The 25,042-nt window shown below is 44.8% G+C and overlaps 2 protein-coding genes across 3 annotated transcripts in view; both read right to left on the reverse strand.

Annotated features, from left to right (window-relative positions):
• NCKAP5L (NCK associated protein 5 like) overlaps positions 1–5,118 on the reverse strand; it is a 43,702-nt gene extending 38,584 nt beyond the window's left edge. The window contains exon 1 of the mRNA XM_083427308.1: positions 4,577–5,118. The gene's annotated coding sequence lies outside the window, so the exon portion shown is untranslated. The remainder of the gene's footprint in view (positions 1–4,576) is intronic.
• A 5,887-nt stretch (positions 5,119–11,005) lies between these two features.
• On the reverse strand, positions 11,006–23,999 carry KANSL2 (KAT8 regulatory NSL complex subunit 2). 2 transcript variants are annotated; one of them, XM_083427650.1, is made up of 10 exons: positions 23,849–23,999; positions 22,921–23,179; positions 21,351–21,529; positions 19,205–19,319; positions 18,216–18,379; positions 16,556–16,722; positions 16,136–16,232; positions 15,097–15,248; positions 12,576–12,815; positions 11,006–11,691 (listed from the first exon to the last, which is right to left on the reverse strand). In XM_083427650.1, exons 2-10 carry the CDS (start codon positions 23,169–23,171, stop codon positions 11,593–11,595), a joined length of 1,464 nt encoding a protein of 487 aa, XP_083283776.1. In that variant the 5' UTR covers positions 23,172–23,179; positions 23,849–23,999; the 3' UTR covers positions 11,006–11,592. The 2 variants fall into 2 exon arrangements, with proteins under 2 accessions (XP_083283776.1, XP_083283775.1); XM_083427649.1 differs by having other exon boundaries at positions 14,995–15,248.
• Positions 24,000–25,042: the final 1,043 nt, after the last annotated feature.

A 25,042-nucleotide genomic window follows, 5' to 3' on the forward strand; every position in this document is an offset into this window, starting at 1 on the left:
ATAAAAGCACTCTCTCTCCCAGTGCCGCAGAAACAATCTAGAGGTCTTGACACTGACTGCCACCCGAAGCAAGACTCTCTAGAGTGTATTTAGGGTGCTGAGCCCAAACCCTAAATAGGCAGGTTGATACAAGTAGAAGAGGTAGACTCCTCTGAAAACGCCCTCAGAATTTGGGTTGCCTGTCCCACATTATGTGAAAAGATCAGGCACCATGTTAGAAGCTTCCTTCTCCAATATTTTCGCAGTAAATGCAAGAAAGGAGAAGTTTAAACTGCCACAGATTCTCTCCAGAGGCACCTCCTGTCCCTTCCATGGGCATGTAGCTGTAAAAGATAGCCAATGCCTTTTTGAGTCCTGAAATGGCTATCCTGTTAAGATTTCTCACTACCAACAACAACATTCACCACCTTGGTCCCCTTCACCATTCCTAAATTATGCTCTTACCAGATACCCATCCCCCCCACACACTGTTCTGCTTCCCCCAGGCCAGGCGTTGGAAACCTTTGGCCCTCCAGCTGTTGCTGAACTGTGACTCCCATCATCAGCTTAAGATGATGCTCTACATCATGGCCAGGAAGAACCTGGGGCCCTCCCAATGATATTTGGACTACAACTCCCATCATCCTTGACCACTTGTCGTACTGGCTAGGGCTGATGGGAATTGGAGTCCAACAATATCTGGAGAGTCACAGGTACCCTTTACTTTAGACTAGTGCTTCCCAATCAGCTAAGTACAGCAGATCCCCTGTTTTTCAAAAGCCGAGCCATGTACCCCCTACTTTTGAAATTGTTTATAACTCTGAGGTATTTCTCATTATGTGAATGGTGCCACAGACCCCCTCACCTGGTGGGTTATGCGGACCCGCTGGGATCCAAAGACCACCAGTTGAGAACCTCTGCTTTAGACAGATTTCCTTGTCAGGATTTCCTGGGTACATACAAGTGACAGCCTTACACTTGGGACTGTCTGAAATGCCAGCAGCACTAGGCAATGAACAGTGCAGGATAGAACCCACATAATGCTGGAATATTTTGGATAGGCATCTTTTTTCTCTTTTTCCAAACACAGTTTCATAGGGAGACGGCAGCACGTCAATGTCCCAGTGACTTGACTTTTACGCTCAGTGTGGGTTGTGATGGCTCTTGTCCATGCTTATACCCAATGCTCAGTTTGCAAAGGAGCACAGACAGCATGTCTGTATGGGTGATAAACACAATACACCCTTTATCAGGAATTCTCCAAGTCCATTCATGCACAACTACATCAACTACAAACTTACACTCAATAAAAAGTCAGAGTAATTGTTTCTTTAGAGGGAAGGACATGTGAGGGGGGAAAGCATTCAATAGTATCTATTTACTATTTTATCGTGAAACACAACAAAGCCAAAAAGAAAGAAAGAAATAAAACCAGTACAGTAAAATAAGAAAAAAACATAAGACAAAATATCCACAGCTCAGCAAAGTCAGTACCAAGAATAAGGGGCTGGATATGTCTGCATAAATAGTTAAGTAGGGGCCACCATGGAAAAGACCCTACTTCGAGCTGCCATAAGATGCATCCCCAGTAGATCTGGCATAGCTACAAGGTGTGTCACGCAAATGCTCCCAGGGCTGGAAAGGGGTTAGTTTAACCTCTGCTTTGCTAGTAAAGCTGAATTACTGTGTCTAAATAGTGTGTCACCAACAGGAAAAGTTTGGAAAGCTCTGGCCTAGGCAAATGGACTGACTATCTGTATGGAAGGAGGCACTTTCTTAGGTAGCTGGGTTATTCAAGGCCTTGTAAGTTAGCAACAAAACCTTAGCAGCTTGTAGATATCATCTCAACAACAATAGTGCCTTGTATCCTGTTTACTAAACCAGGTTCCATCCCTGAAGTATCTCAACACCCACAACTTATTTGCTCTGACAACTCATAGGCTGCATTGCAAAGCAGTGCTCCAGCACAAAATTCCTATTGAACTCATGCCAGCTCCCAGAAGGCTAAGCACGCAGGTCTGTAGCAGCAAAAACAAGAGATTCTTGTGGCACTTTATGAAAGCTTATGCCACAATCTGTTCAAGTGCGTTCTAGTCAATCAGATGCATGATGCGTTATCTTCAGTTGGCCAGTTGTGTATATGTTTGCCCACTGAAGATTGCACATCAATGCATCTGATGAAGGGGGCTCCATGCCACAAAAGTACGGGTCACAATAAATTTGTCAATCTTTAAAAGTGCCTCCTTTCCCAGCCTTTCCCAATCTAGTGCTCTGTCAGAAGTCCAAAATATCTGGAGGTTGGGAAAAGCTGTGCTAGATGATTTTACTGTTTTGATATATCATGCCGCAATGGAAGGCAAAGGACAGTGCAGATCTAGTTAACTCTGGACCCGGTAAAATTGAGAAAAGTCATATTTATTCAGCTTTTATCCCAAGAGGATGAAACTGGCATGCAAGGGTTTTCAACTGCCACATTCTGCATCCATCACCTAAGACACAAACATGCAGATCTTGTAGGTTGGTGCATATTTGGAGAAGAAATGGCAAAGTAACTTGCCTCAAGTTTGTCAGAATCTGTGGCAAGTCTCTGATTGCCACATGTAGGTTTATTTTCTCTCTTTTTGGGGGGGGGGAGGGGAGGCTCCTGTGCTCTTAACAGCCATACAATACAGCTAAATTCAACAAATAAAGCACTCCATGGGAAGAGAGGACTTCACCTGTTGAAAGAAGACAGAAACAGTAGGCAAGAGAAGGTAATTCAATCTATGGCTCCATAGAGCAAGGATATGGGACTATATGGCCCTCCTCACATTAAACCCATTTTACAGATAAGGCAAACCAAAGCAGGTGGGCAGGGAAGGGTTTCAAGAAGGTGGCAGAGAAAGCAGCAAGGACGCTGTCTCTTGCGTTGGTCGGAGGCTACGGAGATGATGATTTCAAGCAGGCCTGCAGAGCAGTTGCAATGCAGCTTCTTATTAGAGGGCAGCGCTTCATACAGATGTGCCTGCCGCATCACAACCGCGGTTGGCTACAGCAGTTGCTCCCCTCCTTCCCAATCTACCTCTGCTGTTCCTGCGGCCAGGCTTCCTCCGACCAGAAGTCCTTCATGCAAGGATTGAGCGGATCCCTTCCAAACATGCGGAAAGGAAGCGCTGGCCGGGGCATTGCGGGGGGGGGGGGGGGAGAGAGAGAGAGAAACGGGTCGGTTCACGCATGCGTAACCAGGGAGTTTTCGGATGAGAAGCGGGGGAGGAGGAGGGGCAGATAACGGGTCGGTAATCCCGGAAGGCGGCACTGTATTCTGCGGGTGGGGAGCAGAACTGGCGGCCATTCAGTGCTGCGCCAGCTCGCTCAGAAGTTCCTCCGAGTTAGTTGGGGTTTCCTCCCAAATCGGTGCGCCCGCGTGCATTGCAGGGGGGGGGGCAGTGGAGTAGCGTGGGGGGTGCAGGGGGGGCCGGCCGCACCGGGCGCAACATCTGGGGGTTAGGGTTAGGGGGCGCAAATCCACGGGGTAGGGGGCGCAAATTACTTGCCTTGCCCCGGGTGCTGACAACCCACGCTACGCCACTGAGGGGGGGCCCTGGGCGCGTTTGATCGGAAGGCAGCGCCCCCGAACTCCGCGGGACCTGCTCCAAGCCTGGCAGGCGCGCTTAGGGGCTGCAGCAGCCCTTGGCCAGAGCAGCAGCAGCAGCAGCAGGAGCCAGCTGGCAAAATGAGCCTCCAGGGCTGTGGAAATGAGATGGGACTCATCCACTCCCATCTCCCTTTCCCCACGAAGCAGAACCTCACATGGGGCGGGGAGGAGACGCGCTTTGGCCCAGAAAGAGCTGCGACAACGATGGATTCCCCCAAAGAACGTTTTTTTGCAGAGGAAGTTGCAAAATAGGGGGGAAATTCCCGACGCAAAGCCGTTTTACTTGCAGGGGTCTCCGTCTTGGGACTCTGCGGACGTCTCCCCAGTGCACCGTTGCCACGAAATCGTTATGTCTTAGTAGCAGGCTCTTCTGAACAATCCAGTAAATTCTCATTTACTGTACGCAACCCAAACCTACTTTGGGTTGAAATACTACGCGGGGTTAAGTGCGATCGAAAACGGGTCTTGCTTCTGAGCACATTGTCTGTTACACAGGATTGCAAACCGCCCTGGCACGTCACGAAAGGGGCGACAGATAAATATCCATCTCCCCCGGTATCTCTGCCCCTGCCTCGCAAGATGGGGTCTTATTATGGACCGCTGTCTTTCCTCCAGACCCCATTCAACAGACGCCTCTCCAGTCCGGAAAGGGTTAAAGTCAGGGCTCTGCAACCAAACCAACGTTTTTAAAGAGACAGACCCTCGTTCTTGGAAAGGGGCCCGGGGAGGCGCGCTACACGGCTGTCGGAGGGGATATTGCGCCTTGCAAGTTATTCCCCCCGACACGTTCCCCGCCGTGCAGCCAGCTCGGACTTACGCTACACAAGGCTGCATTTTGGGGCCTGCAACGTTTCCTTTCATGCACCCACCAACGGCCTGCAAGAGTTAAAAGTCTTCCAGGGGGAGGTGGAAAAGGAAATCCAGATGGGTGCTGCGGGGAAGAAAGGACTGCTCTGGACTCACCCCGGCGTCAGTCGCGGACGATGCTGTCATGCCCCAAAAGGGTGCCCTTTGCCGGGACTTGCAGCGAGACTCTGCCTCCCTCGCCTCCCAAGGCCACTCCAGAAGAAAGTGATGTCATCATGGCTTTAAAACGGTGGGGACTCCTCCCTGCATCCTGACCCGCGGCAGCCAATGGGCGCTTGGTCCAAGCTCGCTTGGCGCCAGATGTTTCTCATTTCGGAGCGGCGCTCGGGCCTCCAAGGCTGAGCTCAGCTCTCTCCAGGCCTGGCGAGTCGAGTAGCCCCGGGGAAGCAGCAAACAGCAGGGCTTGCAACGCTTGCCAAAGGGGGAAAGGCTTGGGCCCGCTTGAGGAGCAAGGCAAGGAAAGAGGTTGTTTTGCTTTCCAGATGGAGCCTGGGCTTGAGCGGGTTCCTGAGATCCTTCCCCACCCGGCAAAAATCGCTCAGATCGCTGGAGATCAGAATGGACCCCTTGCTCTGCTGACCTTAAATGGGGCATGCCAGGGAGGTGGTGTCCCACAAAACCCCATCTCCCCAGGTTTCCTTTGCACCCCATAAACTATTTACTCCTGTGTGAAGTCACTTTTGAACCCACGCTGGTGTTACTATTACTGGGGTAAGTGTTTTGAGTTCAGAACCTTAATGATACATCCATCCATCCATATATATAATTTTATTTGTATCCTGCCTAAGGTTCAAACCATGCTTCAGGTGGCCTACAACATGAAAAAATACATAACTACCACATAACAAAAGTCATCATAAACACAAAAATATAATCCTTAATTCGTTCGTACTTAATTCGTTCCAGAGGTCCGTTCTTAACCTGAAACTGTTCTTAACCTGAAGCACCACTTTAGCTAATGGGGCCTCCTGCTGCTGCTGCTGCTGCTGCTGCACTGCCGCATGATTTCTGTTCTCATCCTGAAGCAAAGTGCTTAACCCAAGGTATTATTTCTGGGTTAGCGGAGTCTGTAACCTGAAGCGTATGTAACCACTGTAATTCACAAGAACGAAAATAGATACAGAAAACAAGAAGATACAGAAAACTGGGATGTGAAACACAAGAGCAGTCAAGTACAGCATCCCTAGAGTTGACATAAAAAGGCGGTGCCTGGACCAGCCAGTCGGAACTTCCTGTTTCCTCCTGGGCTGGGACAGACTTCCTCTGCATGTGACTAGAGGTGGGCATGGCCTCACCTGTGCAGGTAACAAAAGTATAGGACTGGCTTCCATCTCTCTCTGACTACATTCGTCGAAGAAGCAACATCTGCTTAGTCCAAGGTTCCTTCTTGGCTTGCAGCCAATAGAGGACAAAGGGACTGTCTCCTTATGGGATAGTTTCCAGGTGTACATTACTTTTCTAAGCTAAGTCTGCCTTCTGGGATGCAATTGTGAACAGAATGTGAGTGAGTAAACTCTTTTTATACTTTTAGAGAAAACTGTGTTGTGTCTTATCTTTTATGAGGGACTAAAGGGGAATTACCTTTAAAAACGTTTTATTGAGGCTTTAGTGAGCCTGAGCAAATGCATCCACTGTGTAACTTTAAAAAGGGGAATGTTACTCTGCTAAATTGTGGAACTTGTTAACACAAGTTGGAAAGGATATAATCAAACAATATATCCTCCTGCATCCCTGAACATTGCCACAAAAACCAACAGCAACCCTAAAAGCCCAACAACCCATGACATAGGACTAAAATAGTACAGGTTGGTTGCATATAAAAATTCAGGCCCTAGGTAAAATATTTCTGTATTTTGTAAGACACCTTGGGCTCATGTTCTCAGACTTTAGTGTACTATTTGTATACTTGTGTGGCTTATGAAAAAGGGAAGCTTCACAGAAGTGAGTAATTATTTGATGCTGGGTTGGCTACCACAAAGGGCAGGACTTCTTAGTGGTAGCACCCTCATGGCATCTCCCACCTCTGGGAGATCTACACCCTAAAGATAACTGTGTGTGCTGGAGATGGAGCCCTTGCACCGTTGAGGGCTTGCCAACTCGGTAGGCTCCCTGCCTTAACACCAATCAGTGGCACATTTGTGCTGTGGGCAAGAGGGATCCTTTGGGGAGATAGGGGTGGTCAGGTTGGGAATCATCAGAGATATATCCAGAGTATGGAGCCCTAGCCCTTTTGTAAAGCTATGGGTTTGTTTTCTAGATGTCCCTGCAACTGTCTTGGTAACTTGATGGAGGCAGCTGAAATGCCCACAGAGCAATGAAGGCCTCTGCTCAACTCCTCCTGCCTTTCAGTCCCCTCCATCAATGAGGTCAACAGAAGCCTAGCACAAACAGGAGCTCAATACAGCACTGAATCCTTTGTTACATATCCAATGTCCCAGAACAACTCATTCTCTTATATCAATTGTATTCATTCTCTTATATCAACTCATTCTCTTATATCAATTGTATTCATAAATAACTAGCGCTGCCATACTGCCGGATTTCAATGGTGGAACTGACGTTTGGAGGAAATTTCTGAAAGTTCGTCCTTTGTCTTGGATCTTAGACAAGTCAATTGAAAAATTGTGTTTTGGCATATTTGTAAAAAAGCTCAACAATTTTGGGGTGTCCTTTTTCCTGAACTAAGCTCAGATTTTTATTTCTTTATAATTCACTATGGACATATGAGATTTGGTGATAATTGCCATATGCAATTGGCAAGGTTCTTAATTTTCTGCTTTCCTCAACAGGGTTGAAGGCTTATTGCAAAGCCTGGTTAGTACAGACTTCCATGATGGAAAGGAGGTCATCTCTAACGATAGACTGATATAATTATGAAGGCTTATCTGTTCAGGTAGAAGCCGCTTCGAGTGACCAGCATCATAAACTTTGCTTATGAATATGAATTCCAGGGCTGCTTTTGCAGATTATGATTCTGTAACCTGAAGATAATTTCCCATTTTAAACGGTTTAAATTTAGAATGCTATTGTTTCTGCTTGTTCTGAATTTTTTTCCTAAACAAGTCTTTTAATATTTTAAATCCCTGACCAAATCACCAAGCTGAGCCTTGACATTAAAGTATATTAAAATTGTTCTAATAGGAAGGCTACAGAACCTGCCCAGTCTACTATTTATTGTAAATAATAAGTTGTTAAAAGTCAGTCTGGTAGCAAGGGATGAGGAGAGTGGAGTCATTTGGAGCACTCGGGATTGAAACAATCCTCACTTATTTTTTCTTTTATACATTCTTTCTTTATACCATTCTTTCTTTATATGACAAGGGCCCTACAGGACTTGACATCTTTCCGCAGGGCCTGCAAGACAGAGCTGTTCCACCAGGCCTTTGGTCAGGGCGCAGCCTGACTCCCTCCTTTGGCAATCTTAACAAAACTTTAGTTTATGGTTGCCATCAATTTTGATTTTAATTAATTTTTATAATGTTTTTATAATGTTGCACTATTTTATTGTTGTTAGCCGCCCTGAGCCCGGCTTCGGCTGGGGAGGGCAGGATATAAATAAAATTTATTATTATTATTATTATTATTATTATTATTATTATTATTATAATACCATTTTTTCTTTTATACATTGGTCCACAAGATGGACTAAAGTCAATAGATTTGTGGCTTACAATTCCTTTGTTCCATTCAGAAATCGTTTAAAATGTACTGAGTTAGAATAACTGAGTTGCTCCCTCCCCACAACATTCACACATATTTAATCATGTGATGTTCATAAAATGAGTATACCCTATCAAGGGAAAGGCAAAATGCATAATTGTCACACAATCCCAAGCAGGGAAATTGAAAAAGAAAACCAATATAAGGATATGAGCCTTGTAAATACTTCTGACTTTAGCTCGGGTTATTTCCTTAACAGAGAAAGCAACACTTTTGAGTCCCTAAACACTTGCCAATTCTCATACAGTAGTTTAAAACCTGGAGACACACATTCCTATGAAAGGAAAATAAGCAAAATTGTCATGTGCTCAATTATTGGACCCGTTTCCTTCTACCCCTGAAAACTACCACAGTAACACACTTCTCAAGAGGAACATGGCACTGCCCTGCCATATTATTGCAATTGTATGGGATGTATCCTACTGCATTTTCCCAAAGTGCAATGCATGACCATCCCTTTCCTCTCTCTAGGAAGAGGCATTTCTTGAAGTGGCACAGTAAAAGAAAGATGGAGAAAAGAAAGATACAAGTTGGTTGGCATCCATCTGTCTTGAAATACAGTGAAGAGTGCACCTTCAGGGGGGAAGTCAAACTGTTGGGAGAGTTATAGCACCTGCTGTGGTTATAGAGACCAATAGAGGCGTGTTTTGTTTGAAAGCTTAGGGTGTACAAGAGTACCGTGGTCCTAATTTTGTTGATACAGCAGTTCTATAGGATTGCAGCTGTAAGGAAGCAAAGCATCACAAAGCCTTGCTCTGAGATTAGTGGAAAGTTTGATTCTCAAGTACACAGGCATTTGTGAAAAGGCAAAGAAATGATGCTCAGGAACATTTGTAAAACATGTTCCTCTTTGAAGGCAGAGAAATATACATAAGCAAACATAGTTAATACAGTTACCAGATATAGGAAGTAAAAAGCTAGAATCTCCCGCAGGACCTTGCTGATCTTCTTTCAGTACCATTCTCTCCAAACTTAGTGCCTGTTTTTCAAGATTTGGTGTAATAAAGGGTGAAACATGAAAGTGTGTTTCTGCTTGATGTTGCAGGGCTTGGACAGCTCAGGAACACATGATCCACATTCCACAACCCTGAGAGAAGTCATTTATCACAGCAGTTAAATACACACCCCAAATCCAATGCTCTGAACAATCTGTGCTCAAGTCTCAAGTGCTCAACATACAAGTTTGTATTTGCCCAAGACTTTATAATTATACGATTACATAGCAAATCACCTCAAGTTATCCCTCTCTTGTACAACATATATATATAAAAACAGTTCCGAGAACAGAAGTTGCACTCCATCTTCAGGCAATTATTTAGTCTGACGTATGTAAAAAGGCACCAGGGGACAGGATTTCAGATGTCCATCAAATCTTTCAAGTTTGGCAACACTGCACCAAGTATGAATAAGGAAACTATACTTGTCTGCCTGTACTACTGCAAAGCAGTTCCAGCCCAAGCCAAGTTCAGCTTGCTCTCCTACCATCCTACCCATTGCCTAACTACCGAGGTGGCCAAACAATTTTCTTATATTTCATTTTCTTTTCCTAGTCTCACTGCTCATCTAATTACAGTGGTGCCTCGCAAGACGAAAAGAATCCGTTCCGGGAGGCTTTTCGTCTTGTGGTTTTTTCGTCTTGCGAAGCAAGCCCATTGACGGAGTAGCGCTATTAGCGCTATTGACATTTTGAGGGCTAAAAACGGCTTTTTAAGGGGTGGGGGATTAGCGCTTCAGGAAAAGGGGTTTTGGAGCAAAAAAAAAAATAAATCTTTTTTTTCCGTCATTTTTCGTCTTGCGAAGCAAGCCCATAGAGAAATTCGTCCTGCGAAGCGCCTCTGCAGACGGAAAACCCTTTCGTCTTGCGGGTTTTCCGTCTTGCGAGGCATTCGTCTTGCGGGGCACCACTGTATACAACTTCCTATAAGAGTATGATTATAGTCAAAGTACTTCTGTCACCAGTGATAAAGAACTCCATTGTTGAAGCATATGAGATTTGTTGTACAAGTGCTAAAACACATTATCAAGCTTTCTGGACATGTACCCAGCAGTCTGTGTCTGAACTGTTCATATATAAAGTTAAGTTCTGCTATGTCCTGAAAAATGTCCACCTGCAATTTACATTTGATTAGGCAGCTTCCGCTGAAGTTGTGCTAATCTTTCCACCACCGTCAAGGTGACCCACTTAACATGCAAGTTGTCTGTTCAAAGTCTAGAGACATCTTTCTAACGTTGCATGACAAGCATTAGCACCAACATTATAATGAAGAGGACCAACTGTTTACACATTTTTTCCTTGTTCCCTGCAAACATGGATAACATGTTTACTTCTTTTTTTTTAGGACAGCCCCCATTTCAGCTTAGAAGCTGACTTCTGCTTTGACACAACTCCATAAAAGATGCAAGTAAGCGCCTCTCATTTAACACCCCCCCCTTTCTTTTGGGATGATTTTTGGAAGAGCCAGACAAACGTAAGGAATCAGTTAAAATTATAGAATTTACAACAAGATGGAATGATGGCCACCAAATGGACAGCTTTGGAAGGGGATTAGATAAATGCACGGAGAATAAAGCTATCAATGGCTGCTAATCATTATAGCTACATACTTACCTCCCATATCAGAGACTGTATGCCTCTGGATACCCGTTGCTGGGGATCATGCCTAAGAGAGGGCTATTATACCCATCCTGATTCTAGGCTACTCAGAGGCACTTGGTGAAAACAGTATGTTGGACTAGGTGGGCCTTTGGTCTGATCCAGTACAGCTCTTCTTATGTACCAATCAAAGTCATAGTTGTAAAAGCAAGTTATAAACATCATCTAGTGTCTTTATTATACTACATGGGTTATGTACACAAGTTAAAGCTACAGGTGGATATTTGATTACAGACTTAAATGCCAGAAAGAAAGAAAAAGAAGGAATAGCTGTGCAGCATTGACACCATCAAACATCACCAGGCAGTGCACAGTTCAAAAACCTCTTTAGCATGGACAAGCCCACAACTTAAAACATATTCCCAATAATCCAGTTACAAAATGTTTTCCAAGCCATCCCCTTTTATTATCAATTTAGGACTACGAATATAAACTAGGTGTGGCTCCTCAGTGTTTGTATTCATTAAACATTGAGTGTCTCTCATGCCTTATTGGAATTTATAGCAGTACCAGAATTATTAAAAATCAACCAACCCCTAAAAGGCTATCAACTGAACAAGATCTGAAGGCCACTAGAAAAGCACCCAAAATCTGCCAGCCATGTGGCCTTCCAGAAAGAGATTTCACTAATCTAGAAATATTTAATATGGAGATGGAGGAACACACAGAACCAGGAGTCCAAGAGTAGCAGATGCTTCATCGTTTGGGGGGAGGGGATTGCCATCTGTTTTGAGTTTTATCAGCTGATGGAGGCTGGTTCTGAATTCCCATTGGTTGCAGGTTCTTCCTTTTTACCCTCCTCCAGTCCTGGCCCAGTTGTCACAAGATGCTGTATATTCTAATAGAAACAGAGAGGATAAAATTGACAATCGTATCCTATAATTTTTTTTTTACAGAAACTGGACCTAGTGTGTTCCTATGCAAAGGATGCAATACAGCAACTCTAGAATCAGGTCATACCCAGGCCAGAGAAGGTGCTTTCTCCCCCTTTGTTTGATGTTACTCCCCAGTGAATTGGCTATTCCATTCAAACATTCAAAACAGCCAACAGACCATGGGAAAATTTTCCTCTGGGCACCTGCTTGAAACCAATGGCTACTGCAAACCATTAGCCTTCAATTCAAGGCCTGCAGAATGGATCGGTTTTGATTCCTGGTTGGTAAGACAATTTAAAGTCTACATTTCAGAGGGCATGGGAGGAAAACAGTCTCGTCTTGAGAAAGCAGAAGTGAGAGAACAAATATGCGCACAACAAACAGGTATAAGCTGAACTCATGTGAATATATTTTTAAGCAGAATGCAACCAAAAAAGCAAGATGAGAAAACATTAAAGAAATAGTAATAACCCAATCACAGTTCTGGAAACTCAAACAAACAGCATCAGCCACCTGCCAGCTCCTAACCCACTTCCCATCCCTGCATTAATGCGCCAGGCCAGCTGTGCAATGTTACACGGCTGGGGGACGGTCCTCTTCCCTCCTCCAACATACAATGAGCAGATGGCTAATCCCCTTGACAAACAAGCACGGGTTGCCTTTTCCTTGGTAGCTAGCCTACGCACGTATTCAGGCTGACTTCAAGAAAATCTTTGCAGAACAGGCAATCTCATTGGACTTTAGTGGAGGCAAGACCTTTGCCAGCAAACCTTAATGCACTCATTAAAAGGATCTACTGACTCCCATCCAGAACCCCGTGAAGGTTCTTCCAAGCCCAGATCAGTACCTGTGAGGGTAGCTCTTGTAGCAACTCTGAAGCAGGAAATGCAGTTTGTCTGGGGAAAAACCCTCTGCCTGGCTGTGCTGCCTGGTTCAGAAGTCCTTGTTGAGCAAACTCTTCACTTGGTGGCACATTTGTGGGGGTTTCAGCAACACTTTTGTTTAACTGGTTCTCAAGAGAAGTAGAAGGATCAGAGAGCAGAGGAGAAGGGGGGCATTGCATGCCATCCCCAACAACATCCAAGTCCTGTCACAGAGAAAACCAAACAAACCGTTTTGAGATGTGGCTAAACAGGGTGTTTCCAGTCCCCCTCCCTTAACCCATTCCTAATAGTATTTCAGCTTCTCCTGAAGGGAATCAAACAAAGTCAGCATGTGCTGAAAGTAAACATGAAAATCAGACTGACATCCTTTTTTTATTAAAAGGCATACAGAGTCTGCTTTTTAGCTTAACAGTCACTTTTGTGGGCAGAGAAAGGAGATACTTACAATTCCAGAACAGCCACTTTGATAAAATGAGACAGATCCTAGCTGCCTCTTGATAAGGTTCTACCTCAAAACAGAATAGTTTCAGAACAAATATATGGACACTTCCATCTAGGGAGATTTTGATTTTAATTGAAGCAGCAAAATAATGGCATAAATGCCATCAGGGATGATACAAAGCTGCCTAGGGCTTTGCAGCTGGAATCCAGTGTAACCCAGAAAGCAGCCGGGATTAAGCCCTAACGTTCCTCTTGGAAAAGACATTAAAGGCCCACACAGAAGCTCATTAATACACTCTACTCCCCACAGAAAATGCCCCCATTTGCAACCACATGATAAAGCCACCATCCCAGTGCTTGCACTTCAAAACAAGTTATATATGAGAAACTAATCTGATCAGTGCTCACTGTACCCAATAGAACTTGTTGAACTATGTGGCAGACCTCCAACTCTCTCCCTACAGTGGGATGTATGCTGCATGAATGGGAAGAGGATCCATACAGAAGAGTATGGCCTGATAGGACTCAATATCCCCCATTACACATGTCTCCACAAATGTCCTTATGTTCAAAACAAGATTGACACCCTCACTATTTTCAGAACCACTTTCAGAGCTGGCCCTAGAATCAAACTGCTAGCTGATTTTACACTATTATTTTTAGAAGACAGACATTTCAGTCAGCATGCTGTGTCTACAATGTTTTGTTTTTTATAAAGTACATAGATTTAGCAAACACACAGGCCATCCTAGTAATCCAAGGATTATAACCCACACAAACCCTTATGGGATAGAGAAAAAGCTGCTTTAAAAAAAAAAAAAAAAGCTTTTAAATACGGATTTTAAAGGTCTGATGTTTTCAAAGGGTTACAAAAGGTCCAATCTAACCATTTTGTGTTCTAGTCTTTCCCAACAAGATGCCTTTATATGAATCGACAAAATTACTTCACTTAAAATTCAGTCAGGGCAAGGAACATGACAACAAGCCATCAATTCATTGCCCTACACAAATACAAGTGTTTGCTCCAAATACACACTGAGGAACCCATAATTTTGTTCTTAATCTATTTATTTTAAAATATTTATGTGCTGCTTTTCTACACAAAGCTGGAACTACATATTCCAAAACAGCACACCTCCAAGGAATGTACCACCTCTGCAAGCAGCTGGGAGACCACACATTCCAAGTGTCCCCCCCCCACAAAAAACCACATGCATATACAAAGTCAATGTATCAAAGAAAACTAGGTTTTCCACAGGTGTAAGTGCCTCTATTTAACATGGAGGAAGAAGCATTTGATCATATTAACCCTCCATTCTCTACTTTAGCTCTCCCTTCGCTTTTTATAAAAAGAACTTTCAAGTATCTTCATTTTCTCACACCCACTAATCTCTTTAACCCCCCCTTTGTTCCTCCAGAAAGTCTTCTATTAATCCAAAATGACATTCTTCATGCCCCAACAGCCTCCTTTCTTGCTTCCTATGCTGGGAAGTCTCTCGGTAGCCCTCTAAATGTTTGATAAACACTCACCTCCTCACTTGCTCAATCAGCTTGATCTTGCACCTCTTGAGTTTTCACTCTGTTCCCCTTCAGTTGTTAGTTTAGTCTATTATTTAGACTGCAAACCTGAGAATAGGGTCTGCTTTATTTTCATGTACCAAATTTATTTAAGTCCTCTAGAAATATCGACAGGCATGGCATTAGCAACCTACTTTTTCAAGTGACACACTTTTTCCTGCACCAAATGTCAGCCCTGTTCACCATGCCCATGGTGCCTGCTTCTCCTAGATAATCCATGTTTTTGATGTATCAGAGCTCTCCCCCCTTACTCATTTACATGTAGCTTCAACCCATGTCATTACTGAAGTACTCACACCCAGGTTAGAGGTAACTGTGCCTTCTGAAGTGCCATGGGCAGGTGCTGCATTACAATTCACTTACATCACTGAACTCCAGCGGCAAGCTCTCTGTGGGCCGGAGTTCAGCTGCGCTCAAGTACAGATCCATGGAAGCAGCTTCCAGCTCCTCGGGAACAGACAGTACCTGTTCAGGAACATACATCTGAGGTGGTAGCTGGAGATGGAGTGGGCAGCAGGGGTCTTCGGAGAGGCTTACAGGCACTGGCTTGCTGCAGGGTGCTTCTTCTGACCCTTGGCACAGCTTAAATAGAAGCTGATTGGTATCCTGGCAAATATCTAAAGACGCAGTCAAAGGAGACAAGCAAGATTTGCGAAAAGGCAAGGTCAGCCGTTCCAGGACATGAGAACTAAAAGGAAGTGTTAAAAGCATACTTTTAGTAAGTCAGCAGGCCTGTCATTTTGTATGTTTCATTAAAAATAATGAATAATTTGCAGAAGAGTACATAAGATCTATAGAATGGCAGGTGACAGCTCCCTATTTCCATTTTCCTTGGAAATACTTCTATTTAGAAGAAAATATCAAGGTGCACATCTGAACTCCATGTGCAGTATCATAGTCTGTACATAAATAATTTAAAGCACCTTAAATTTACTGTAGAAATACACCACCATATTAAGGGGGAACTGCTGGACTTTAGCCTCAAAAGTAAAAATCAGCTTTTAAACTCATGGGGCTTGAATTTTTAGTAGATAACTTTTCTTCTGCACATTACAACTAGTAGTCAGCTGTTAGCAAACCAAAAGCAGCTGAATAATTAATGCAGGAGTAGACACTAGGATAATGTAACACAAAGTCAGCAGCAAATTATGTCTAAATTCAGAATATAAGATTTAAGGATCATCGTGGAACTAGAACTACTCAAGTATTCACACATGTGATTCTGAAGGGATCAGTTTTATGTCAGACAGTGGCCTTATTGTAGTTTGAGGTTTGCTTGTTGCTTCCAACTGAATTGGCTGTTCTAGTCTAAAGCAATTGAACAGCCAACAGACCATAGGAAGACATTTCTTTGGGCGCCTGTTTGAAACCAGTGGCTACAGCAAGCCAGCAGCCTTGATTCAGGGCCAAAAAAAAAGGGGGGGAAAAGAAAAAGAAAAACAATTCAATTCTTCTCTTACTTCCAGAAGTACTTATACCGACAACTGACAGGTTAAAAGGATACGAGTAAGGCAGTGTCTTGTCATTGGAAGAGACTGGTTGGAACATCGAACATCATCCACAAAGGCCAAACACCTCTGGCTAGAACGCGTGGTGTGTGCCTGCAGAGCACAAGATAATTTTGCAGGCTGTTGGTGGAAAAGCTGCTCTTACAGGAATACATTCTTCCATTCAGAAATCAAAATACACACAATAGAGAATCACCTCAACATCTCTTTCCACATGTATTCGTAATAATGTAAGAGGCTGAGCCGATACAATAATTCTGTGCCCTGTTCAAAACAAATAGTGTCATATCTGAAAATCTTCCAACATTTCAGAGCCAATTATACCCCTGCCTTACTTTCAGAGGAAAATCACAAAACCCACAATTTCTAGCTCCACTGTGCCTAGTAGGTACAGAAGCACAGCCTGACTCAAGTACCTGCTGGGCAGCACCCTCAGTGACAAGCATTCTGCGTTCCTTCAACTGCCGGTGTAGAAGAGCTTCCACACCATAACGCTGCCGATATCGCCTCAAGTATTTCAGCCGTTTCAGGTTTTCACGTTCTTTAGCCAGAAGTCCCTCTGGGCCTGTCAGGAGGCTGCTACCTGGAAGACACCAAGGAAGCATCCTCAAGGCAGACTCAAAGCACTACCCTGATTCTTGTAAATCCCAACAGACTAAGCACCTGCTAGTTTGGTGAACCTCTTTTGAGAAGTTTATTTTTCACTTGAGCTCAACAGTTCCTTCTTGTTTATAAACCCACATTACATTACATTCAATACAAAATGCACACAAAAACAAATCTGTACTAAACCCACTATGCTGTAAAAATGGATAATCAATGTCTTACTATGAAAACCAATAACATTTCGCACAATTTTGAAAAAATTGTCTAGGAATAGCACCAAGCCACAATATCTACAGGACCCTTTCTATATTTCTCTGCTTGCAGATTGTCCCATGGAATGCTTTAAAGGTAAAGGGACCCCTGACTACTAGGTCCAGTCGTGACCGACTCTGGGGTTGCGGCGCTCATCTCGCTTTATTGGCCAAGGGAGCTGGCGTACAGCTTCCGGGTCATGTGGCCAGCATAACTAAGTCGCTTCTGGCGAACCAGAGCAGCACACGGAAACGCTGTTTACTTTCCCGCCCGAGCGGTACCTATTTATCTACTTGCACTTTGACGTGCTTTTGAGCTGCTAGGTTGGCAAGAGCAGGGACCAAGCAACGGGAGCTCACCCCATCACGGGGATTCAAACCACCGACATTCTGATCAGCAAACCCAAGAGGTTCAGTGGTCTAGACCACACCACCACCTGCGTCACTTATGGAATGCTTTAGGCCACCTTTAAAGAGCAACTGTTTCAAGACAGCTAACTTGTAAAATCTTGTAAAAGAACCTGTGGGATTGATTAGTGGTAGGTGTGAGGAAATCAAGTTTTGAAACTGTGTAGGGAAAGTTACCCAACTGGTGTTATAGTGTAGTCAACTGTAGGAGTATTTAACCAGGGAAAATACTCTTCACCATTTAAACTTCTAGGAATTGTATGCTATTTGTTAGTAACTGCAGGAGCCCGGATCTCCCTTGATGCTTATATCAGGTTTCCAAAGTCATGTGTGGAACAAGTCCCACACTTGTGGCCCTGCCAGAAGCCTGTGCAAGAACTTTCACTAGTGCAATGGGGCCTTTGCCCCTTTCCCCTAATTGCCGCTGGGGGTTGGGAGAACCCCTGGAAGAGCAGGGGAGGCAGGTCGTTTCAGTGGGCAAGCAGAAATGTTTGTGCTGACACAGCAACCTGCTAAGCACTACATTGAATTCCTTCCTATACACTCTCCTACCATTAGGGACAAATGATGCTCAATACTCCTAACTGGGATTTGGAAATTTCCTAGCTCATTGGAAGATGACTTTTGCAAACAATTTCAGCAGATATAACAAGAAAGTAATGAAAGATCTACAGAAATACTTGCCAAGCATTAAGCATTCTAGCTCTTGGTAAACTGCTTTCAGATTGTCCTAATGAATTTTAGAACAGCTTTAGCAAAGCTTCTGAGCTGCAACCCAGTAATACTTATGTACAGGACAATGGCTGTTTACCTATGGCCTCATGTTCCACCTTGCGGCTGTGTAAGTACCGTCGTTTTTTCTCTTTCAGGAGATGTTGAAGTCGTTTGAACTGATCAATATATAGAGACTGCAGCCGGATGAGTTTTTCTCGCATGATCAGTGCCACTTCCTCAGCAGTGTACACACCAGCATGTCTGCAGAAACAGGATCCAGTTTCATAAGGAAGCAATCCAAGTCACATTTTCTCAAGTCATTAAAAAAGGAAGAGCCAGCTAAAGTAGTGTCAAGTAGCAAAAGGAAACCATTTAACAGCAAAACACTGAGTCAGGTAGACCTGTGACCTTCAACAGGAATACTTAGAGCAGGATTTTTGTTAACCTTTTAAGAGAGGATGCTAACTTGACAAACTCAACACAAATACCTGGAATGGCTACAATGGAGATGGCTTGGTTCTAAAGTTAAAACCACTTTTTGAGCCATTTTAGGGCTTCATATGAGCTGCTGTTTGTGATCACAATTAGAGAGGTTAGGGGATAACAATTCTTTCATAACTGTAACCTGGCGAACGACTTTAGGATACAACAAGCAACTGCTGTACAGGGGCTAGCACATGGAAAGGGTCCTTTCACACATATATGAATGAATGTATGTGGTGATGCTGGTTTTATATTTTAGTTACAATTTTCTCAACCTTGAGAAAGTTTCAACTTTTAAATGCAGCCTAAATGTATTTTTTAATGAAAGTCTCTGGAGACAAAGGAATTCCCAAAGTCTATTTTCGGACTTCTCAAAAAAACAGAACTGACAACTAAGATTGCATTTTGATAGAATGGCTATACTGTATCTGCTCCAGAAGTGCAAGGATTAAAATATCCACCTGTCATATGGTACGTCACCCAAAGGCCACCACATTTTTCCTGAAGGTGACTTATATTGGAATGAAGTTCTCAGCATCTGTTGACAGGAATTCTTAATTCTAATGTGTCATACAACAGCAATTCAACATTCATACGACTCACTTAAGGGGGTCCTCCTGGTCACTGTCAATGCTATCCGCTTCACTGTCAGGATCTCCTCTCCATGTCTGATCTACTGTAAGAGGCTCCTGATCTCCATCACTCCAGCTGTCCTCGTCTGAAGGAAGAATAACCGATTTGTTATTTGGAGAAAAGTTTTTTTAAGGATCTAATTCATGTGGGGAACCCTGGAACATATGCTGTGGATGCGTCCTGCATTGAGAAGGGCGGGAAAGTGAGAAGGAAGGCCAAAAGGTGGAGGGAGAAAAGGGACGGTCCTACCAACTAATTCTGGTTTCCATTGTCCAGCAGTTCTACATAATCTTCAGAGACCTAGCCTTGATCACAGAAAGAAACTGCACACTGCTATAACCAGATTGGGCACTATGCTGCAAACCAGCCATATAAACATTCTTCCCCTTTCCCAGTACACTGGGCTGCTCATCCTACGCCAAAGAACCAAGAGATTTGGGTTTTCGTTAAATCAAAAATTAGCATTCATGACCACATATATAAGGTGGAGCATAATGCTAAATCAGAAATCAGAAGACAAGGAAAATTGGAAGTTTGCCAACTTTATGATTCTGCAAATCTTTTTCCTTCCACAGTTCAGTAAGTTGCCCATCCTGACATTTTGGCCAGCAGGTTATAAAAAGCAGCATTGGGAAGGGCATGTAACAAAAACCAGCATATCCCCACTGTGCCGACGTGGGGATCCAGGGCACAGTCCTTCAATGGCTGCGCTCGTTTCTCTCTGGTCGGGGACAGAGGGTGGCGCTTGGGGGGGAATTGTCATCGCGCCACTCCCTGGTGTGTGGAGTGCCTCAGGGTGCAATTCTCTCTCCGATGCTTTTTAACATCTTTATACGCCCCCTCGCCCAGCTTGTCCGGAGTTTTGGGCTGGGCTGCCATCAGTATGCTGATGACACCCAACTCTATCTGTTGATGGATGGCCATCCTGACTCGGCCCCAGACACACTGACCAGATGCCTGGAAGCTGTGGCTGGATGGTTTCGTGGGAGCCGGTTGAAGTTAAATCCTTCGAAGACAGAGGTCCTCTGGCTGGGACGGGGCGATATGGGATTGAGGGGGCAACTCCCATCTCTTGCGGGGGTGCAACTAGTGCCAGCATCGTCCGTTAAGAGTTTGGGTGTAATCTTCGATACCTCCCTCTCTATGGAGGCGCAGATTACAGCTATAACAAAGGCGGCATTTTTTCATCTCCGCCAAGCTAAGCAGTTGGCTCCTTATCTCTCTCGCCCTGACCTAGCCACTGTGATCCACGCGACGGTCACCTCCAGACTGGATTATTGTAACTCGCTCTACGTGGGGCTGCCCTTGAGACTGACCCAGAAACTCCAGCGGGTGCAGAATGCCGCAGCGAGACTCCTTATGGGGTCGTCACTGCGAGACCACATTCATCCAGTACTATACCAGCTGCACTGGCTCCCGGTGGAGTACAGGATCAGGTTTAAGGTGCTGGTTTTAACCTTTAAAGCCCTATACGGCCTAGGACCCTCGTACCTGCGGGACCGCCTCTCCTGGTATGCCCCACAGAGAAACCTATGGTCTGCAGATAAAAACATCCTGAAGGTCCCAGGCCTCAGAGAGGTTAGGCTGGCCTCAACTAGAGCCAGAGCTTTCTCGGCTGCGGCACCAATCTGGTGGAACGCTCTGTCACAAGAGACTAGGGCCCTGCGGGACTTGACATCTTTCCGCAGAGCCTGTAAGACAGAGCTGTTCCACCAGGCCTTTGGTCAGGGCGCAGCCTGACCCCCTCCTCTGGCAATCTGCACAGGGTCCTGCTTGCTGGTTGCCATCAATTTGTTTCTGATTGATTTTATGGTGAAAAGTTTTTAGAATGTTGGATTGTTTTTATTGTTGTTAGCCGCCCTGAGCCCAGCTTTGGCTGGGGAGGACGGGGTATAAATAAAATTTATTATTATTATTATTATTATTATTATTATTATTATTATTAAAACAAGACTGAGTGAAAAATCTAACACCCACTGCTTCCATCTTCTCTCTTGGGTGGCTTTTACTTTTCAATTATAATTTAAAATATTTTTAAATTAGGATGTAACAGACCCTAGCCTTCACACCCTATTTTAATGACCAGATCAATGCCGTCACCACCTATTCCACTTACCCAGTATTCTGCTGGCCTCGCTGCGGCTACTCTCTGAAGTCTGGGAGCCCAGCTCTGTCTTGGCGTAGGAGCTCAGCTGACAGAGAAGGGACTCCCGCACAGGACTAGGGTTGGACTTCTTCATCTGAGCCTGCAGTGCCAGGGCATTTCTACGAGCATGTTCAGCACAAAACGATACCCTAGTTGGGGAGACAAAAGAAAAACCAACCTTTCGTGGCTCCCAAATTTTCTAAAGTAGCACTGATAATAAAATAATAAGCAGTAAGTATGTTTTCATTTTGTTTATAGTGTAGAAATGAACACAAAACCAGTTGATGGCAGCCTAGATTCTGAAACTGAGCAAATCATTTACAACAGCTGCAACCATTGCTAGACCAGAATAGCTTGTAACTGCATTACTTCTATGCGGTGTATGTGGGGCTCTCTTTGCAGTTGACTCTCAAAAACTGTAAATTATGCAGAATGCTGCAGCAGGACTATGAACAGGAGTGAGAGCCTACCACAATTTTATTAAAGATCTGCACCAGCTACAGATTTTTTCACTGGGCCAAGTTCAAGGCTTTACTATTAGTATATAAAGCCCTTAACTGATTAGGACTACTTTACTTGAAGGATTTCCAATGCCCATATGTGCCTACTTGACCTACTTGACAATTTTGATCAGCGGAACTTGCACTTCTACAAGTGCCATGTAATGTTCGTTCTGAGTCTACTAGGAGTCATTGTAACAGTGCAGTAGCTTTGGAATTCCTTGTGTATTAACATTAGGAAAGCACTCTTGCTATGATATTTGATGCCAGTTTAAAACTTTTTGATTTCAGCAAGCCTACCCACTGAGCCTAGGGCTTGCTGATCCAAAGGTCGGCAGTTCGAATCCCCATGACAGGGTGAGCTCCCGTTGTTCGGTCCCAACTCCTGCCAACCTAGCAGTTCAAGAGCAGGTCAAAGCTCAAGTAGAGAAATAGGTACCACTCTGGCGGGAAGGTAAACGGCGTTTTCATGCGCTGCTCTGGTTTGCCAGAAGCGGCTTAGTCATGCTGGCCACATGACCCAGAAAAACTGTCTGCGGACAAACGTCAGCTCCCTCGGCCAGTAAAGTGAGATGAGCACCGCAACCCCAGAGTCATTCGTGACTGGACTTAACTGTCAGGGGTCCTTTACCATTTTTTTACCCAGACACGTAATTTAGTTACCTATATTTGTGTTTTTAATATTTGTTGATCTAGTATTATTGATAAGCGTACTTTTTAAGGTTTTACATAAAGCACTTAGAGGGAGATTTTTATTAAGCAGTTTATAAATTTTTCTAATAAAATAAACACTCCATGGCAGTTTGTTTTTGCTATGCATACAGGTAACCAGCCACTTCAGAAATTGATCTGGATATGCCACCTAACAAAGGCATGCCCAAAGCAAGGACTCATGCAGTAACACAACAGGCACCCTCATTTGAGGAGGAACACTTGGTACATCTCACAACTTGTGTAGGTTTAAGTTATGTGATTTCAACTGTACATGGATGAAGCCTGGCCAGCTCTCCACAGATAATCTGAACATACGTTACACATACCCATCCTTTTTCTCAGGTTTGGGAGCTGCGCTTGGACATCTCTTCCCATTCTTAGTGGAAATGTAGCTGCACTGCTTGAAAGGCGCATTCCTGTCTTCAAGAATGTGCTTTATGCAGAACTCATGTCCTTCCAAACGAGGCTGGGAGCACGGCCGATGAGCAAAGGCACATGACAAGGCCTCTTGGGGCCTTGGCACAGGGGTGAGTCGTCCCCGACTTGAAGGCAACACGTGGATGCGAATTCTGTTCATGCCAGCGTCTGCAAGGAGCAAGTTATGAATCTCTGCAGCACAACTCACACAGAGGGTGTGAATACATAACCATAAGAACGTGGGGGGGGGGAGGGGACCTGTTAAATCTATCAGTTTCCAGGCACAAGATTTCAACCTTGGCCTTCCTCAGCTTTATCGAATTACGAAGAAAAAAAAATATCCAAGCCCCATCTATGCTGCTCCAAGTTTTGGGAGAGGAAAGCAACGTAATGGGGTCTCGCCCCCCACCCTTCCCATTATGGCCCCTTCCCTTCTTTTCAGTTATTAGGCCAGACTTCTTGATTACCGGTTTCTTCCCTTGTGTTTAAATTAATATATATATAGCAGGTAGTGAAGTGTGATGGCGGGGGGGGGGGGAGAGAGACAGCCGTTGTAGAAAATAGAAATGGGTAAATAAAAGAGTTATTATTTATTCTGGTAGCTCCCCTGTGGGAAGAGCTGCCCACCTCCCGCCAGGGGCTTCGCCCGACCTCCCACCCGCGGTCGCAGCCGCCCTCAGGACCAGCGAATCCCTGCCCTTCGGCTCTCGTCTCCAAACCACCAGAGCCCCACGGCACACGCCTGGCCAACGAAACGCCCTTCCTATGTGGAGCAGTTTGCCCACAAGAAGCGGGAGGAAAGGGAATAAAAACGAGACATAAAAAACAACGCCTCACCTTGGTCATTCCCGCCGCCGCCGCCATCTTAACTTCGCCTCGCGCTTCAGCAACTCCTCCCGCTCGCCATCGCAAGCCAACCCGAACGGGAGGCGGAGAGCGGGGACAAGATTGGTCGAAAGGTGCGTCACTCGAGCGAAAAAGCCCGCCTCTCTCCCTCTCCTTCTCCCCTCCACGCCCAACGGCGCGCAGCTAGTGGGAGGGACCCCACAAATTTACTGGCTGCAGCTGCTGCCGCTCACGGTCGTGAGCATTCCACCACATAAGAGGGCGGGGCTTGAAGTTAGATGCTGAATGCCTGACGTCGCGCTGCGTTCAGGCTGGGGAGGAGCGGACCCAAGATGGCGCCCTCAGGCACAACCTCCATCAGTCGCAGCCAGCATGGCCAAGGGATGCTCTTGTTGCATATTTATCCCACGTTTCCTCTAAGGAATGGGCATGTGGGATGAGTTTTAATGGGCAGGAGAGGATATAAAGGTAAAGGGACCCCTGACCGTTAGGTCCAGGCGCGGATGACTCTGGAGTTGCGCTTTATTGAGGGGTCATCTCGCTTTATTGAGGGAGCCGACGTTTGTCCGCAGACAGTTTTTCCAGGTCATGTGGCCAGCATGACTAAGCCGCTTCTGGCGAAACCAGAGCAGCGCATGGAAACACCATTTACCTTCCTGCCAGAGCGGTACATATTTATCTACTTGCACTTTGAGGTGCTTTCAAACTTCTAGGTTGGCAGGAGCAGGGACCCAGCAACGGGAGCTCGCCCCGTCACGGGGATTCGAACTGCCAACCTTCTGATCGGCAAGTCCTAGGCTCTGTGGTTTAAACCACAGCGCTACCCACGTCCCTAGGAGAGGATATACTGATTGCAATTTATCCCTCCAGGTGCCCACGCTGCGTGAGTTGAAGTGTTTTTCAAAACGCCATCATTGGTGGCAAAATTCAAAGCATAAGAATAAGGCTGCTAAACCGTTTTGAACAAGTCTAGCTATGAAATAAGCTGACCTCCCTTTCTTATTCCGGTTAATAAAGAATCAGGCAACTACTTGAGAAGTTTAAAAAGATTTACCTACATTTATGATCATGGACTGATTCACACTAAAATCTGATTCCACTAAAATCTATCCAGACAAAATACTTATATGAGAGAGAATATTGATGCTATAAATATGAAATTGGCAACTGCTAAATATGTGTTAT

This window comes from Podarcis tiliguerta (assembly GCF_965153285.1).
Source record: "Podarcis tiliguerta genome assembly, chromosome: 2".
In the NCBI taxonomy this organism is placed as follows: Eukaryota; Metazoa; Chordata; class Lepidosauria; order Squamata; family Lacertidae; genus Podarcis; species Podarcis tiliguerta.